Here is a 15,815-nt window from a genome sequence, read left to right on the forward strand (position 1 = left end):
GTTAATCTATTTTCTGGGTATCAGTTACCACCTTTGCACCAATTTCCCCCAAATCTTTTCCCAGGTTCCACCTCTCTCCTGAGCGCTGGTTTAATCTCACATTTCCAATGCACTTCCCATGCATGTCCTCTGATGCATGAAAATCAACAGGACTAAAACTCATACTCACCAGTTTTCATCTTGCTGATACACCTACTTCTCCTCCAAGTTTCTGTCTTCCTTGCTGGACACCCAGACTTTAAATTTTTAAAATCTACTCTGCCTTTTACATCCCCAAACAAACAGTACCAAGTTTTGTTTATGTTTTCCTGCCCAGTAACTCTTACATTCTTCTTTTCTCATGTACTGTCACTACTTTGTTCTTGCCTGAACAATTGCAGTATGCTCTTTTCTGAGCGCCTGCTTCTAGCTGTCCCTCTGGGTCAACTTGACAACATGTGGTCGGTGTAATTTTCCTAAAACACAGTTCTAGTCATGTCACCCTCCCACCTGCCCCTCCACACACCTTCAACACCTCAGGCTAAGGTGAAACCCCAACTTTACCTTCCACAACCGAATCCTAAACTATTTCCCCTTTATTTATCTTATATGTAGAATTTTATAAAACACCTTACGATCCCTGATCATGTCCCATACTTTCCCACCTTCATGCCTATGTTCAGGGTATTTTCTTTACCTGGAGTGTCTTTCTCTCAGTTCAACCCAAGTTGCAACTCAGGTGTCATCTCCTCCAAAATGTCCTCCTCCTTGTCACCTTGTAAAGAGCTTCCAACCTTTAAAGTGCATATGAATCACTTAAGCATCTTGTTAAAATGCAGATTCTGATTTATAAGTCTCGGTTAAGGTCTGAGAGTCTATTAATACATTTCTAACAAGTTCCTGAGTGATGCCACAGGTCCCTGGACACACCTGGGGTCGTGAGGCCCTAAGGTGAGGCATGCTCTATTATTAAACCACAGGGCAAGACAGCAGGACAGGAACTATGTGGTATTCACTTACAATATTCTACAATGTTTACAGTACCCATTTAGCCTCCTTGAACACAGGGATTGGGCTTCATTCATCATTATTTTTGTTGAATACAGTCACTTGATCAGTTTATCTTAATTGAATATGCTTCTGACATCACCTCCTTTTCTTTCCCACCACATGGTTTTGCTTACTTCTTAGTTTAACTGGATTTCACATGGATAAATATCTGGGAGAAGGAGATGACCTACACATGATCTACCATAGGTGAGGATGGCCCAACATGTTGAAGTTAATGCTAATTTAATTATTGTTATAGCCAGGGTTCTCAATTGTAAAAAATGGAATGCACTATAGTTCAGGCAGAAAAGTAATTTATTAAAGTATACTCAGTAGCTCACAGGATTTCAGAGAGGGTCAGAGACAACACAGCAAAAGCAAAGCACAGATTATGCTGGAGCACTACGTGGCCAGACCTTGTGGACATAGACTCTGCAGCTCACCGTGAACCAGAAGGTAGTCCTGGAAACTTTGCTACTGCTGCTTCTGAAAGCTGTATGTGGCTGCCACCAACCTCGTTAGAATGCATTCTGTATGGGGCCTACTTCTTTACGTTTGTGTTAGTTTTCAGTGTGTAACAAATTACCACAAACTTGGTTGCCTAAAACCACAGAAATTTATTCTCTCATAATTCTGAAGGTCAGAAGTCCAAAATCAGGTATCATTGGGTTGAAATCAAGGTGCTGGCAGGGTTGTGCTCTCTCTCTGGAGGCCCTAGAGGAGAACCCATTTCTTCCTTTCCAGCTTCTGGGGTCTACCAGCATTCTTTGGTTTGTGGCTGCATAACCAGAATCTTTAGGGCCAACATCTTCAAATCCCTCTCTGGCCCATCTTTATATGACTTCCTTATTTGCATGCATGTTGAATTTCCCTCTGCCTCCCTCTTTTAAGGATACATGTGATTGCATGTGAGGCCCACCTGGATAATGCAGGATAATTTCCTCATCTCAACATCCTTAACTGAATCCCATCTGCAAAGACTTTACCATATAAGGTAACATTCAGATTCCAGGGATTAAGATCTGATATCTGTAGGGACTACTCTTCAGCCTAGGACAGTGTCATTTGCTTCTGAATCAAAGTCTCACTTGTACAGATCTCATTGGTGGAGCCCATGTCCAATGCCTGCTTCTGAGCTGCAAGGGAGGCTGGGAAGTAGCTTCATGTTAGGAAAGGTGTTCAAAGATGAAAGCAACCAAAATGAATCTCAAATATCAAGTAAAATAGTCTTCAAAGATACATAAAAATGAAATTCTATGTAATGGACCAGCCAGAATCTTTAAACTGAAAGAAGTTACCTATTGCTGAATGCTTTGGGCACCAAATGTCAAGCCATGCAAGCATTGCTAAGGAAAGACCATCCACCTAGAAAACAATTTTCTTTTACTCTGGGATGGGGGTGGAGGTGGTGGTGGTGAAAACAAAAACAAAAACAAAAACCAAACAAACGAAAAAACCAAAGTAAAAACATGAGAAATGGATTTAGGGTCCTGTTCTTTTTTTGCTCCCAGGAAATATCTGTTCCAGACTCCAGTATGGACAATTCGATTAGATCCTATATTTTGTTAAGAATAACATTTGGTTGTACGTCGTGGTACATCCCATTTCCTATCTGGTCTGAGGCATGTTATGCCTGTGGTGCCCCACATTGTCCAATACATTTATGGCAATAAGGACTTGGGCAATACAATGTGGACAACTTCTGTTTCCTCAACACTCTGATATGTGATTTTCAAACAAACCAAAATGATCCTTCTTGTATCTGTCCCCTTTCCCTGATACATATGTATTTCTCCATGTCAGCAATGAATTTTCCAGCCCCTCTCACCTGTATACCTGGTAAAAATAATGGTGCTAACTCTTGTTTTCCAAGTCAGTCTGTTATAAAAAAATCAGATAATCAATTAGGATCTTGCATGTCTTAATTGTGTTACAGCAATGGTAGGCATCTTACAGGCTGCACCGTGTCCGCATTACTTCTCCATTGTAGGTGTGTGTACGTGTGTATTGACAAGGGCGAGAGAGCCATGTAAAAGATGACTGATATTAGCATTTAGAGCAACTACGTAGATGTCAATATAAATACATTTTGGGCTCTTATGTATAAATAATCTTCTGAAAACATTGTTTTTATTGTTGACACTTTCCTGCAGGTTTCTGAGACACACTTAAAATTCAATCTGTTCCCTTGAGCATTTTTGTGAATTTGGCAGCATAATAAAAACTTTCTTTTAGAAGGCCTGGAATCAAAGCAAAAAAAAAAAAAAAAAAAAAGTTGTGGAAAAAAATGATTTTTTCTTTAACCTTGGAGGCTTCCTATTTCTTTGTTGAGAGATTTTGTTGGGGAAGGGACTGTAGTAATATGATCTGATTGACAAGGATCCCAGCTTTCCCAAACACTAGCTGAAAATTTGGGGCAAATTCCTGACCCTTTCTGGTGCTCCATTTCTTATTATAAGATGAGAATAATAACCAGGTCACCTTCTTATTTTTCAGCACCAGTTACTTTCCCCTTTCTTAGATGTGATTGGCATTTTTAGAAAAGTATATTTTAGTGCTTGTCTCTCCCTTGGGTTCTAGAGTGGTTTTGTGTACATGAAGCACTGACAAAATGCCCGTCTTTCTTTTGTCCCTGAATCCCTGATTTGATGCGACCTTTTTGGTGGGGTGAGGAAGGATGGAGGAGAGCTGGAGAGGTTCTGGAAGCTTTACTCTATGAATTAATACTTCTGCTTCAGCATCATGTTGGTATTTGATCAAACGTAAAAAGCTTCAAGCTTTTAATGTCCTGCTGACACCAGTATCAACAAAGCACTGAAGCGGAAGCTTTCTGGCAGCTGATTAGAGGGAAATTTTATTTCACTAGCTTTAAGACTAAGTATACCTTTTAGTAGATCTTTCTCAAGGATAAGCTACCTTGTGTATTATAAATCAAATTCAAGAGATTTAATAAAGAACCCTTGATAATTTGGTAATATATTATCACTGTGTTTTGGAAAGGCGATAAATGACTGCTTTTTATAGTGTAATTTAAAATAATAATATGGATTACAGTTGTGTTCAGTCATGAAAGTATAATTTAGCAGTTTGGGCTTATAATAACTTTTTTTTAGTGTCCACTCTTATTTTAGATCAAGAATGGCTTACTTGGGAATGATTTATTATGCTTGCTCTCAGAGTCTAGTAGGGCTGAACATGTGTTTAATTGGAATTTTATGTTGTTTTGTTGGAAAAGCTTCCCACAAAAATGAAATGGAAAGCTGGGGACAAAAAGATGGCTAAATAGTGAGCCATTCCAATATCAAAAGCATGTTCCATGTTTGCAAGCTTGCTGTATCAGTAGGGGCTGTCCAGGAAATGGGTGGCTTGCTGGAAGTGGTCACCAGAGAGAGTTTACTAAAGGGACTACTGTATTTATAAAGGTGTGAAAAGGTTAAAGGAAGTAACAAGGGATGATGAACTACCCCTTCCCCTGCCAGCTCCATGCTGCAGAGCGCCTTTACCACCCCAGGCCTGAAGAGGCAGTGTGTTTGCTGTTCCTGGATCTGGAAAACACTGAAGCTATGGAGAGGAGAAGGTGACTGGGCACTGTATCCCCAGTGGAGGAATGTGGCCAGTGCTAGGTTCCAGCAAGGCAAGGAGGGAGCCAAGGGGACCCAAACCTCCAAACTTTCTTAATTTCCATCTTCAAATCTCCTTTCCCGGCCCCACGCTGGGCTGGACCCAACCGAAACTAGAGGGCAAGGACACCAAGGGACATCATCTGAGGCACACAGCAGGGTGAAGAAGGGTGGAGTGTGGCTTTGGAGGAATAGCCAGCATCCATACAGGACTGGAAGTGAGGAAGGGTGAATAAAACTGATGCTAAAAGACTTGGCATTTGTATTTGATATACATGTGATCAATTGGAATCTAAACTCAATGATCTTCTAGTCCCCTTTTTCTACTTTCCAGTTATTACTAGTGAAAAAAGACTCTTTTAAAGTTCTTTTTTTAAACCTGTGATTAGGTGACTTGCAGGGCTGTTTGTTTATATCTTTGATCAGGTTGGATGTAAATCACTAGCTTTTCATAAGAATGCATCAGTCTCTGGAAACATGAAGCAAAACAGAAGCAACCCAGTTCTTGCTACTATCCAGGGCCGTAGGAGGAAGTTTGGCCATTCCTAAGATCCATCAGTAAAATCAAATGGGGAATTTTGCATTTAATTGTTTGTCAGGCATTTTGTGTATCCTCTGGGGTTCCTGATTCTCCCTTCTGTACTCCCTTCCTTCAACTCTGCACTTCAGAACTCTCCTTGGGGCTTCTTTCCTATTCCACAGACCTATTTGGGTACCAGTGCATAACTGCAACTATATCTCACCTTCCCAGGTATCTGATTCAGGTGAGAAGCCTCTTTCCCTTTCTCTGATTTTATGGTCTGATAACATAGACTCTTTCATTATCCCTGGTCTACCATGACCCACATTCCTCTTAACCTCCTCCTTTCTTGCAGTGCTCTGGGGTCAGTCACACTGCAAGCCACCCAGATCAGAACTAGGAATCATGAGATTAGTTCTCATGTATTGTCACAAATTAGCCATGTATTACTGGTAAAATCAAAGAATATTTCTAAGTCTTCTGTTGTCATCTGTAAAACTGTGCTTGAAATAGATTTGTGATCTCTCAAATACTACCATGAAATAAGAGAGATGAGAGCTGGCAGAAGTGGCCTACTTGTCTTCAAAGAAAAGGAAGGCTGTGTGGAGATGGGTTGGAACTTAAAGATCACCATTATGCCCCAGGCATCGTTCCTGGTTTCAAGTCACAGAAACATAACTCTTTTCTGGACCAGGGGATGCCATGCTTTGGCTTATTCAACTAAACACCTGCAAAAGCTGAGGTAGATGTCATAATGCCAATATATGACTGTTCTGCCATCTAAGAAAGCCTGGTGTCCCTGTTGTGGAATCACTGCACCATGACAAGTTCCTCAGGTCTAGACCCCCTTTCTGGTGAGACTGCGCACACCTGTGCACTTCCTATAGCAATGTTCCAGAGCTGCCACTGCCCAAACAAAATCATACATGAGACTGAGGAGGACATCACAATGTCAGTTTATTAATTTACAAGGAGGAATAAAATGTTTAGGAATATACCTAACCAAGGAGGTGAAAGACCTCTACAAGGAAAGCAACAAAACACTGCTGAAAGAAAGCATACATGACACAAATGACTGGGAACACATACCATGTTCATGGATAGGTAGAATAAATATTGTGAAAATGACCATACTGCCAAAAGCAATCTAAAAATTCAATGCATTTCCCATCAAAATGCTACCATCATTCTTCACAGAACTAGAAAAAAATCCTAAAATTCATATGGAACCAAAAAAGAACCCACAGAGCCAAAGCAAGACTAAGCAAAAACAACAAGTCTGGAAGCATCACATTATCTGACTTCAAACTATACTATAAGGCCATAGTCACCAAAACAGCATGGTACTGGTATAAAAATAGTCAAAGGAATAGAGGAACAAAGGAATAGACCAAAGGAACAGAATAGAGAACTCAGAAATAAAGCCAAATACTTACAGCCAACTGCCTTCTGGTTCTCTATCTCTCCCTCCCCACAGTTCTGATGTCTACAGGGACAAGAACTCACTGTTTCCTAAATCTGTGAGTCGGGTTTCCAGCTCCTACCAAGCTCTGTATACTAAGAAGATAAAGAGTAAAGTTTAAATAATTTCTTAGAAGTAGGAACTCAAGGAGCTCAAGTTAATTCACAAACCACTGTGCGAAGACAATAATAAAGTTACAGTTTCAGGGCTGGGGGGGCCAGGAGAAAACATTACAAATGGTCCTTTAACAATTTGCAAATTGCTGTATTATATTAAAAATATATTTATTTGAAAAATATCCAGAACATATACATTGAATCTAATATAAATAAGAGACTTAATGGGAGAAACATAAACACATTTTACATTAATCTTGAAAAATCAATTTCCATTAATAAATAGAAGCACAGGAAACAAGCTGAAAATAGCATAGATCAGGGTGTCTTTTTCTTTTTTTGAAGGAAAAAGATGATATTGCTGTTCATAATTACAAAAAATGGATGATAATATCTTAAATGAGTTAACTTTGGTCCATCATGCTTACTTCATGGTGTGAAGAAAACAGCACTTGAATGATTTTTTCCCTTAATTTGTTCTAAATTACAGCAAAGTGCTCTGCAAGAAACAAGTGCTTGTGTTAATTAATTCTGAGTAAAGAAGGTCACCGGTATACGTAGGGCTCATTTTGTGGTTTCAGTTATTGGCATTCTTCTGCAATTAGAATTCGTCATTAGGTATTAGAGGCACATGCATAGTTTCACTTTTTTAAATCCAGAATTTCAGGTTTAGGCACATTTTAAAATTTTTCTCTAAAAATATTCTGACCCCAAGCTAAAAACTTGCTTTCTAACTCAAAAAATACTAAAGAAAGCTGTTTTATCTAACATTTCTTACAATTTAATACATATTACTTATCTTGTTAAGGCTTTGTCTACTTCTGACAGAATTAATCAGTCTCCTCTCCTTTTTTTTTCTGATTCTCTTCCTCTTGATATTATTTATGTCACATTGCATTGCACTTATCATTTACATATTCCTCTCCCCGAGACTGAGTTCCATGAGGGGAGAGATGGGGTGTTATTGGTATTTATAGCCTCCGAGCACATGACACTCTCTGGGCCACAATAGGCTCTAAATAAATGTTTACTGATCAGAATTGTTTATTAATATATTTTAAGTGCTGCCCATATACATTAACATAACAGTGCTTGCTAAGATACGTTAAAGTATGTAAGACTTCCCCATTTAGGTTTTCACTTTCTAAATCAGGGGTTGGCAAACTTCCTGTAAAGGTCCAGAAAGTAAGTATTTTAGGCTTTGCAGGCCATTCGGTCTCTGTTGCAACCACTCAGCTCTGTCACGGAAGCATGAAAGCAGTCATGCACAGTATGTGAGCGAATGCGGAATGGCAGTGTCCCAGTAACCTGATTTCCAAAATGGGCTGCAGGCTGGATTTGGCCCTGCCAACTCCTGCTCTAAATCCTCATTTTGAAAGGTGGGGAAAGAGGTAATAAATAGTCCAGGCATGTATCTTGATAATCACTACAGTCAAAGTTTCTAATAAATGTTGGCAATAAGAATCATGATGTACATGCCATTTTGGAAATGTCTCCCAATTTTTCTTCTCTAAGAACAAAATGGAAATGAAGTGAGTTTTTCCCTGCCGTACCCTATTAATACTAAGGCATAAGGTTGTAGGGGATAAGCAGGAGTATGAGAATTAGAAGTACTGATAAGACAGGGAAGTGACACAAAAGAAGAATGCAGAGAAAAGAGAGCAGATGGAAGTCAGTGTGGCCTGCAGCAAGATGTGTCTGGGTCCTAATCCTACAGCGGATGGTGTGTTAGGTAGGTTGGAGACACACAGGGTTTTGCACTGCTTCTCATCTGAGACAAGAGAGAAAAAACATCATATAGCAGTGGTCCTAAAACTTTTTGGCTAGCATACAAAATTGCTAAAATAATTGTGAAAGAAGGCATTTCGCTTCACGAATTTCTAAGTTGACAGCCAAAATTTTTTATAATTAGGATGCAATTTTCAGAATATTATAAATAATGACGTGTAAAAATAAAAGTGCCTTATCGCCCTTTTAATATAGCCAATGGAATAATATCATAGCAAAATGTTAACTTTGTATATTGAAATGATTTTAGGTTTATAGAAAAATTGCCAACTTAGTCCAGAGAGTTCCTGTACAGCCTCCCTCAGCTTCTTCTAACGGTACATCTCACAAAACCATGGTATAATCATCAAAACAAATAAACTAATACTGGTATGATACTATTAATTAAGCCACAGACTTTATTTTACTTTCCCATTTTCCCATAAAGTCCATTTTCTGTTCCAGGATCCAGTTTAGGATTTCAACTTGCATGTAGTTGTCATGTCTCTTTAGTGTCCTCCAATCCTTGACATTTCCTCAATCTTTCCTTTCTTTCATGACCTGGACACTTTTGAAGTGATCATTTATCTTGTGGAATGTCCCTCAACTTGGATTTATCTAATGTTTTTTCATGATTAAGTTGAGATTATGCATTTTGGGGAGGATACCAAAGAAGTCATGTGCCCTCCTCAGTGCCATACCAGGGGGTACATGATGCTGATGTGGCTTATTACTGCTTCTGTTAACCTTGATCCCTTGATTAAAGAAGTTTCTTTACTGTAAAGTTATTACTTTCCCTTTGTAATTAGTGATTATTTTGGGGGGAATACTGTAAGGTTATGCAAATATTCTGTTTCTCCTCAAACATTCACCCCCTAACTTTTGCACCAACTTGTAGGTCTTGCCAACAACAATTATTATTGTTGTGTTTTCCTGATAGTGATTTTTGTTTCTCCCATTTCTTCTACATTTATTAATTGGAATTTGCTGGGGAGAAGAACTGTGTCTTCTTTTCATTCTTTCATTCACTCATTCAATTGTTTACATCAGTATGGACACACAGATATGTATTGTATGGGTTATAATCCAATATTATCATTTTTTATTTTTTGCTCAAATTGTTCCAACATTTCCACTGGAGAGCTCCTTCAGGTTGGTTCCTGTGTCCTTTGGACATGCCCCATCTTTCTGTGAGCACCTCCTTATTTTCTGCCGTCACAAGATATTCCAGTTTCATCTTGTGTTTTCCTGCCTTAGACCTGCAATCAACTACTTTCTCAAGAAGCCTAAGTTCCTTTGACTGGAGATACTACAACAATTTGAGTTCTATCATAATCTATTTAAAAATAGAAATACACAGCAGTCAGAGATATTACTTTCTTTTAATCTTGTATTTCCATTCCAACTCCCCCCCAGAATTTTATCCTAATGAAATATACTTTTATTTGTGAAATATTTTATTCATTACCTTATCATATTTTCCTGCAGTAAAAATATGTATATAAATTAAAATTATTTTTTAAGAAGTCCCTGTGAACATAGGCTCTAAGTATTATACATTTTCTTCTACATTGAGTTGTCATTTCAATTATTGTTAGTATACAATTGATCAGAACAAAATAAATATGTTACAAAGATTAAAATAAGATCAGTATATGTCCAACTAAAATGATAGCAAATGGATCTCTTAATGAAATGGATGTATCACAGATAAAAATTAATTAGCATTAGTTAAAAATTACTAGTATAAATCAAGCTTCAGCATCAATTCCGTTCTCTCTTTCCTTTTTTTGTAGGTATACATGCTGAGAAACTCTGGTAGAAATTGCTGGTGCTAACTGTAGTCAGTTATCCTCTTTTTCCTGAGCACACAAAGCAGAAGACTTCCTGGACTTCCTTTCAGTTAGCTTAGGTCATGTGACTAGTTCCAGCCAATGACACACGAGTGGAAGTGCCAAGTGTTTCTTCCTGAACCCGGGAACTTAACAGTTCTCTAGTGCCAAAGCAGCACTGGAAGCCCCATGTTCTGGAGGTAGGACACAGCCTGGACCTGTGAGCTACTGCTTGGAGGCAAGCGTCCTGACCATAGCAGGCTTCGCATGATCAATAAATTAACTTCTGAGTTTTGTTTTTAACCACTGGTATTGCAGGGTTTGTTTCCACAGCATACTCTAACTTATCTTAACATGGAAACTTTGTTCATATTAAATAGGTAGATGGGAATAAAAGGAGGTTTCTTATAACGATATCCCTCTATTATTTGAATTCCTTTTTCATAGGTGCCAAAAAAAAATCAGTGATTCTACATTAAAAAATTTTTCTATCATCTATCAGCTAACTGTTTGATTATATCCTCCTTCAGTTTTTTGTAACACAAAGAACTGGAAGCACCCTACTTGCAAAATGATTTGTTACCCAGTCATTAGAATGATTCATGTCAATTTCCTACAAGTAAAATTAAAAGGCTTTACTAAGACCCTTCAAGTAACTGTTCATTATGCCTGTTACTCTTTCACTTACAGGCACCTTGCTTTACCTAATATACAAATGAAGGCTGGGAAAAGTAAAATATCAATTCATTATAGTTCGGTCAATACTATTTTCTATTAAAATGCCTTTATCATATTACAAGCTTTAATCAGAACACAAGAGCAGCAGATTTAGTTCATTCAATTAACACAAAATGTTCATCATGAAACTTAATGGGTAAAGTCAATCCTTGTTGTCAAACCAATGAGCCAAATAAAAAAAAAGTTCAGAAAAGGTCTGAATTCATTTTTCAGTTCAAAGAAGCTTGTTAATACTGATCCTCACAACTCACATAGAAATCTAAGATAAATCAAGCCTGGGGACTTTCTTCTGGATAACATAATATGTTAGGTTCTTAGCAACACACACTTCACTTTGCTTTCACCAGACTTTTTCTATAGCCTGTTCTCTGACAATAGTCAGGTAATAGCTGAGATAAATTCTCAAATGAAGGTGGTTAGCACTCCAGCTGTTCCACTGTATAATACATATTAATTCAGAATATGAACATGGGGCAAAATAACTCATTTCTAAGTCATTGCTTCAACTTTAACAGAAAAATGTTCTAACACAGAAAAAGACATGAGGATCTACAGAATGAGTTTATGATTTCTTTATCAAAAGAAGCTTCACTGACATCAATACTTTGAATATTTTTCTTTGGAGCCATGGAGGATTTTCCCATAGTAAGATCTGAAATGAAAGCCATTTCTTTTTCTTTTTAAAGGTAGAGAAAGGCATTTGTGTAAAGAGAGGTGGGAAAGAAGAACCAGGGGTGCTCTCAGGCAAATCAGTTATAAGAAAAAAACATACATGAAGATTCTGGAAATTAAGTTTCTTAAAATACCCATGCTCCTGTATTCCTAAGGCATGTGTCCCCAGTTCGAAGACTGTTGACTTAGAGGATGTATTTCAACAGCCTGTGGAAGCTCCATAATGAATCAAAGATGGGTCTCAAGTTAACATCCTCTGTCAGCCACGTCAGCCACAGATTGGAGGCCCATGGAGGACTCCAGGCCTTAGGAGACAGAGGGCTGGCTGTATAGGAGGAGCATGGACCCATGAATGACTGAATAGAGCAAAGTCCTCTTGCCAGCCCATGGAGGTGTGGGTGAGAAATAAACCTTTGCTGTGTTAATCCACCAAGACTGTGGGATTGTTTGCTAGGGCATTTTGCCTTTCTGTACTAAAAGAGTAGCTAATGGTAGCTAATAGGATCTCACCACTGCAGGGGTGAAGTGACTGCCTTGTAGCCAAGAACTGCAGTGTCCAGATAGGGAATTCAACAGGAGACACAGTCACTTCTCATGAGATAAGACAGCACCAGGGACAGCCAGAATGAGGCCAAATCAAAGAGAACAGACTACAGATTACAGCAACTGCAGACTTAACAGCAGGTGCCAGCAGAATTCCCAAGAGTGAGGCCAGACAGCTATTCTCAGTGGACATCAGCTAACATACATCCACCGTAAGTTATCACCTTCTCCCCTCAACACTATCAGGGCACAGCAAGTTCTCATATATCCAACCACCATTTTGAAAAGACTAAAGAAACTCCAAAAGACAATGTTTAAGTGAACATTCGGTAAACATTTAAATCTGAAAGAAGACTGTTGTAATTGTAAGAGCCCAAGATACTGTTAAATGGAAAAACCCAAGAATTTCCATTACTCAGAGTCTATAAAGATGCTCAAATTAGTTATAGAAAATAATTGACTTTTGAAAGGGCACATTATCTATGTGTGAATTTGTGATCCTGCTGTTTTTTGGGCATAAATGTAAGGAGTACAAGTGTAATTTTGTTACATAAATACAGTATGTAGTGGTAAAGTCTGGTGTAACCATCACCAAAATAGTGTATAATATACCCATTACCTGCTACTTTTTTTTTCTTTTCGTCTTATAGCTACAAAATCTAGTTCAGATTAAAAATACACATGAGGCTGGGTGCGGCGGCTCATGCCTGTAATCCCAGCACTTCGGGAGACTGGGGTGGGTGGATCACGAGGTCAGGAGATTGAGACCATCCTGGCCAACATGGTGAAACCCTGTCTCTACTAAAAATACAAAAATTAGCTAGGCGTGGTGGTGTGCGCCTGTAATCCCAGCTACTCGGGAGGCTGAGGCAGGAAACTCGCTTGAACCAGGCAGTCGAAGGTTGCAGTGAGCTGAGATCAAGCCACTGTACTCCTGCGTGGCAATAGAGCGAGACTCCATTAAAAAAAAAAAAAAAAAAGTGAAAAAAAATGTCAAAAAAATTGCATATATATAAGTGTAGCAGAATACTTCAGTGCTATTTCTGCAAATTCAGTAATGGCAAGAAGTGTGTGATCTGTCCATGGGTCCAGATTCTCCGGAGGTGTTGTTCAATACTAAACACCAAAGCATGGATCATTGACAAGCAATACTGCTTATTTCTGCAAAGTCACTTTCCGAATGGTGTGTTTTGTCAAATTACTATGTGTGACTGTATACCCTGACAGGAAGGCTGGTTGATTAGCAGTTTTTACAAGTCCATTGAAAAGAAGAGAACTTTAATTCCACTCAAAAGATTGTTAAATTGGGCTTTTATACCATCTGGTGAGTTCAAGCCAATTATTCTTTTGGGTCATAAATACGCAACTGCCACATCATATAATATCTTTTAAAAAATGAAGTCCCAATACTTAAAAAATTATGGAAGTAGACTGTCTCAGTGTGTAAATTATTATAACAGTAGCAAAGAGCTGCTTTTGGAAGCTGGGTTAACTGCTGCAGGCCACAAGGATTCCATTCTTAGTGGTATGCTCTTCAAATTGTATTTCTAATGATGATGGTTTGCCTCCTAGAAATTCATTCATACTTTCTCTCAGAGCTCCCCCTTGTGACTAGTGGCCACTGGTTTTGAGGCAGTTGGTTGTAATAATTAAAATGCACACTCTCAGGGAGGCCCTGAGAGCCCGCAGTTTCTCTCTATCATGGAACTTTACTTCATTTTCATAACCACTTGCTATTTTCTGCATATGCATTTCTTTACTGAGTTACTGTCAGTTTTCCCTCATTAGAAAATAAGTGCCATGAAAAGATAGCCCTTACCCCAAGTTGCTCACCTTAGCATCTCTGTTTCTAGAACAGCACTTTTTTTGAGTTGGGGTCTCATTCAGTTGCCCAGGCTGGAGTGCAGTGGAGCAACCATAACTCACTGCAGCCTCCAACTTCTGGGCTCAGTTTATTCTCTTCTCTTAGCCTCCCAAGTAGCTGGGACTACAGGTGCATGCCACCATGCCCATTACACTTTTTTCTTGATAAAATCCAATAAACAGTTATGTAATGAGTACATTTTTAGATATTGATTATGAAGCTGTTTTCTTTATAAGGAACTAAAAAAGGAAAATAAAATCTGTAATTTTTTATTTACAGACAGTATCATAATCATTATTTACCATCTACACTAAGTAGACTAATATAAAAGGAGATGGTTCCCAGAAAATAGCTTATTAAATAGAACACCTAAACTCATTTACATAATAAAGATATCTAGATTACTAATTTATTTAGTACTTCTCAACAATCGTCTGTCTGGTTCTAATGAAACTATAATTCAGATCTTTAGCTCTTCCCCTTTAAATCCAAGTTACATTTTATATCTTCCAGTTGTTAAGAGTGTTAGATATTATTCTACATCTTTAGTTTTTCAGAAAGTCTATGAGTTTTAACAGTACAACTGTTAAAGTTTCAATATATTACTTTAAGCTTATCTATAAGACATTTTAAAATATCCAACTTAGTAATCATTTAGTAATTGAAGGTTTAAGGCCACATTTTAACTATATGGTTGTTTATAAAAGTGTGCTGCTAACGAAGGTCTTTGCCATTTAAAAGAAGGTATTTTTTTCTCCTTTAGCTTGAGATGTTAGACCTAATAAAAATGAATGTCACCTTACATATCAGTTGAGAGCCCAGAACCTGTGATCCTTAAGCATAGAAATTAGTATTTTTCAAATCCTGCTATTAAAAGTGAATTCAAAAGAAACAACTAAGAATCCTCTCAGAAGCCCTTTCCTTTTCCTCTCATATACAAGATTAATTGTTTTTTGCTTCTTTCTGTCTTTCTTAATGGTATAAGTGTGGGTAAATGTCTGAATAGATACCAGATTAGTTTTAATCCCCCAAATTTTAGTAGAGACACATTAATGCAAAAACTATTACTCATTTTGATTTGAGAATTTTCAATAGGGAGTTTCTTTTAATAGTTCTTGTCTTTCTGAAAAATAACCAATGCATAATTTCCCCTTTTTAAGAATGGATCACAGTTTAGGGAAATGAATAAATCAAAACCCATCTGATTTGGTTAAAATTCAAAACCAGTAATCACTTCAAGAATAATTAAAATAGTGACCCAATTCACATTCTAATAGCATGTGGGCTGTAAAGGGAAAGGCAGATGAGACTCCTGTTTAGTCTTCTTTACTCACCCTGGTGGCTGGGACATTCTCTGACCTCATTATTATTGGTCACTCTTCTCAAGATCAGAAATGAGAATATTTTCTTCTAAATGTACCGTACTAAAGTTGGTTGCAGGATAGTAAGGATTCTGAAACCCTGCAAGTCTCCCGAAGAAACCACCGTTTTGCTTGTAGATGCAGAAGGAAAGAGTGCAAATGGCCACAGTGACTATGAGTGTCAGGACTACCACAAGAGGAATGATGCTGTGACTTGGTCCTGAAAGAATATATATATATATTTTTAAAAGAAAAATGTCAATGGCGATGAAATAATGTAGATACTGTCAT

General features: G+C 38.0%; 1 protein-coding gene across 5 annotated transcripts in view; it reads right to left on the reverse strand.

Moving 5' to 3' along the window:
• Positions 1 to 6,106: 6,106 nt before the first annotated feature.
• The window catches only part of LOC105493180 (phospholipase A2 receptor 1), a 127,864-nt gene continuing 118,155 nt past the window's right edge, over positions 6,107 to 15,815 (reverse strand). For 2 of the 5 annotated variants that reach the window (XM_011760660.2, XM_011760657.2), the window contains exon 30: positions 6,107 to 15,744. In XM_011760660.2, the coding sequence (XP_011758962.2) occupies positions 15,530 to 15,744 (215 nt within the window). In that variant the 3' untranslated portion in view covers positions 6,107 to 15,529. The remainder of the gene's footprint in view (positions 15,745 to 15,815) is intronic. The other 3 variants (XM_011760659.2, XM_011760658.2, XR_011609804.1) reach the window with 3 other exon arrangements.

Source organism: Macaca nemestrina, chromosome 11 (assembly GCF_043159975.1).
Source record: "Macaca nemestrina isolate mMacNem1 chromosome 11, mMacNem.hap1, whole genome shotgun sequence".
Lineage (NCBI taxonomy): Eukaryota > Metazoa > Chordata > Mammalia > Primates > Cercopithecidae > Macaca > Macaca nemestrina.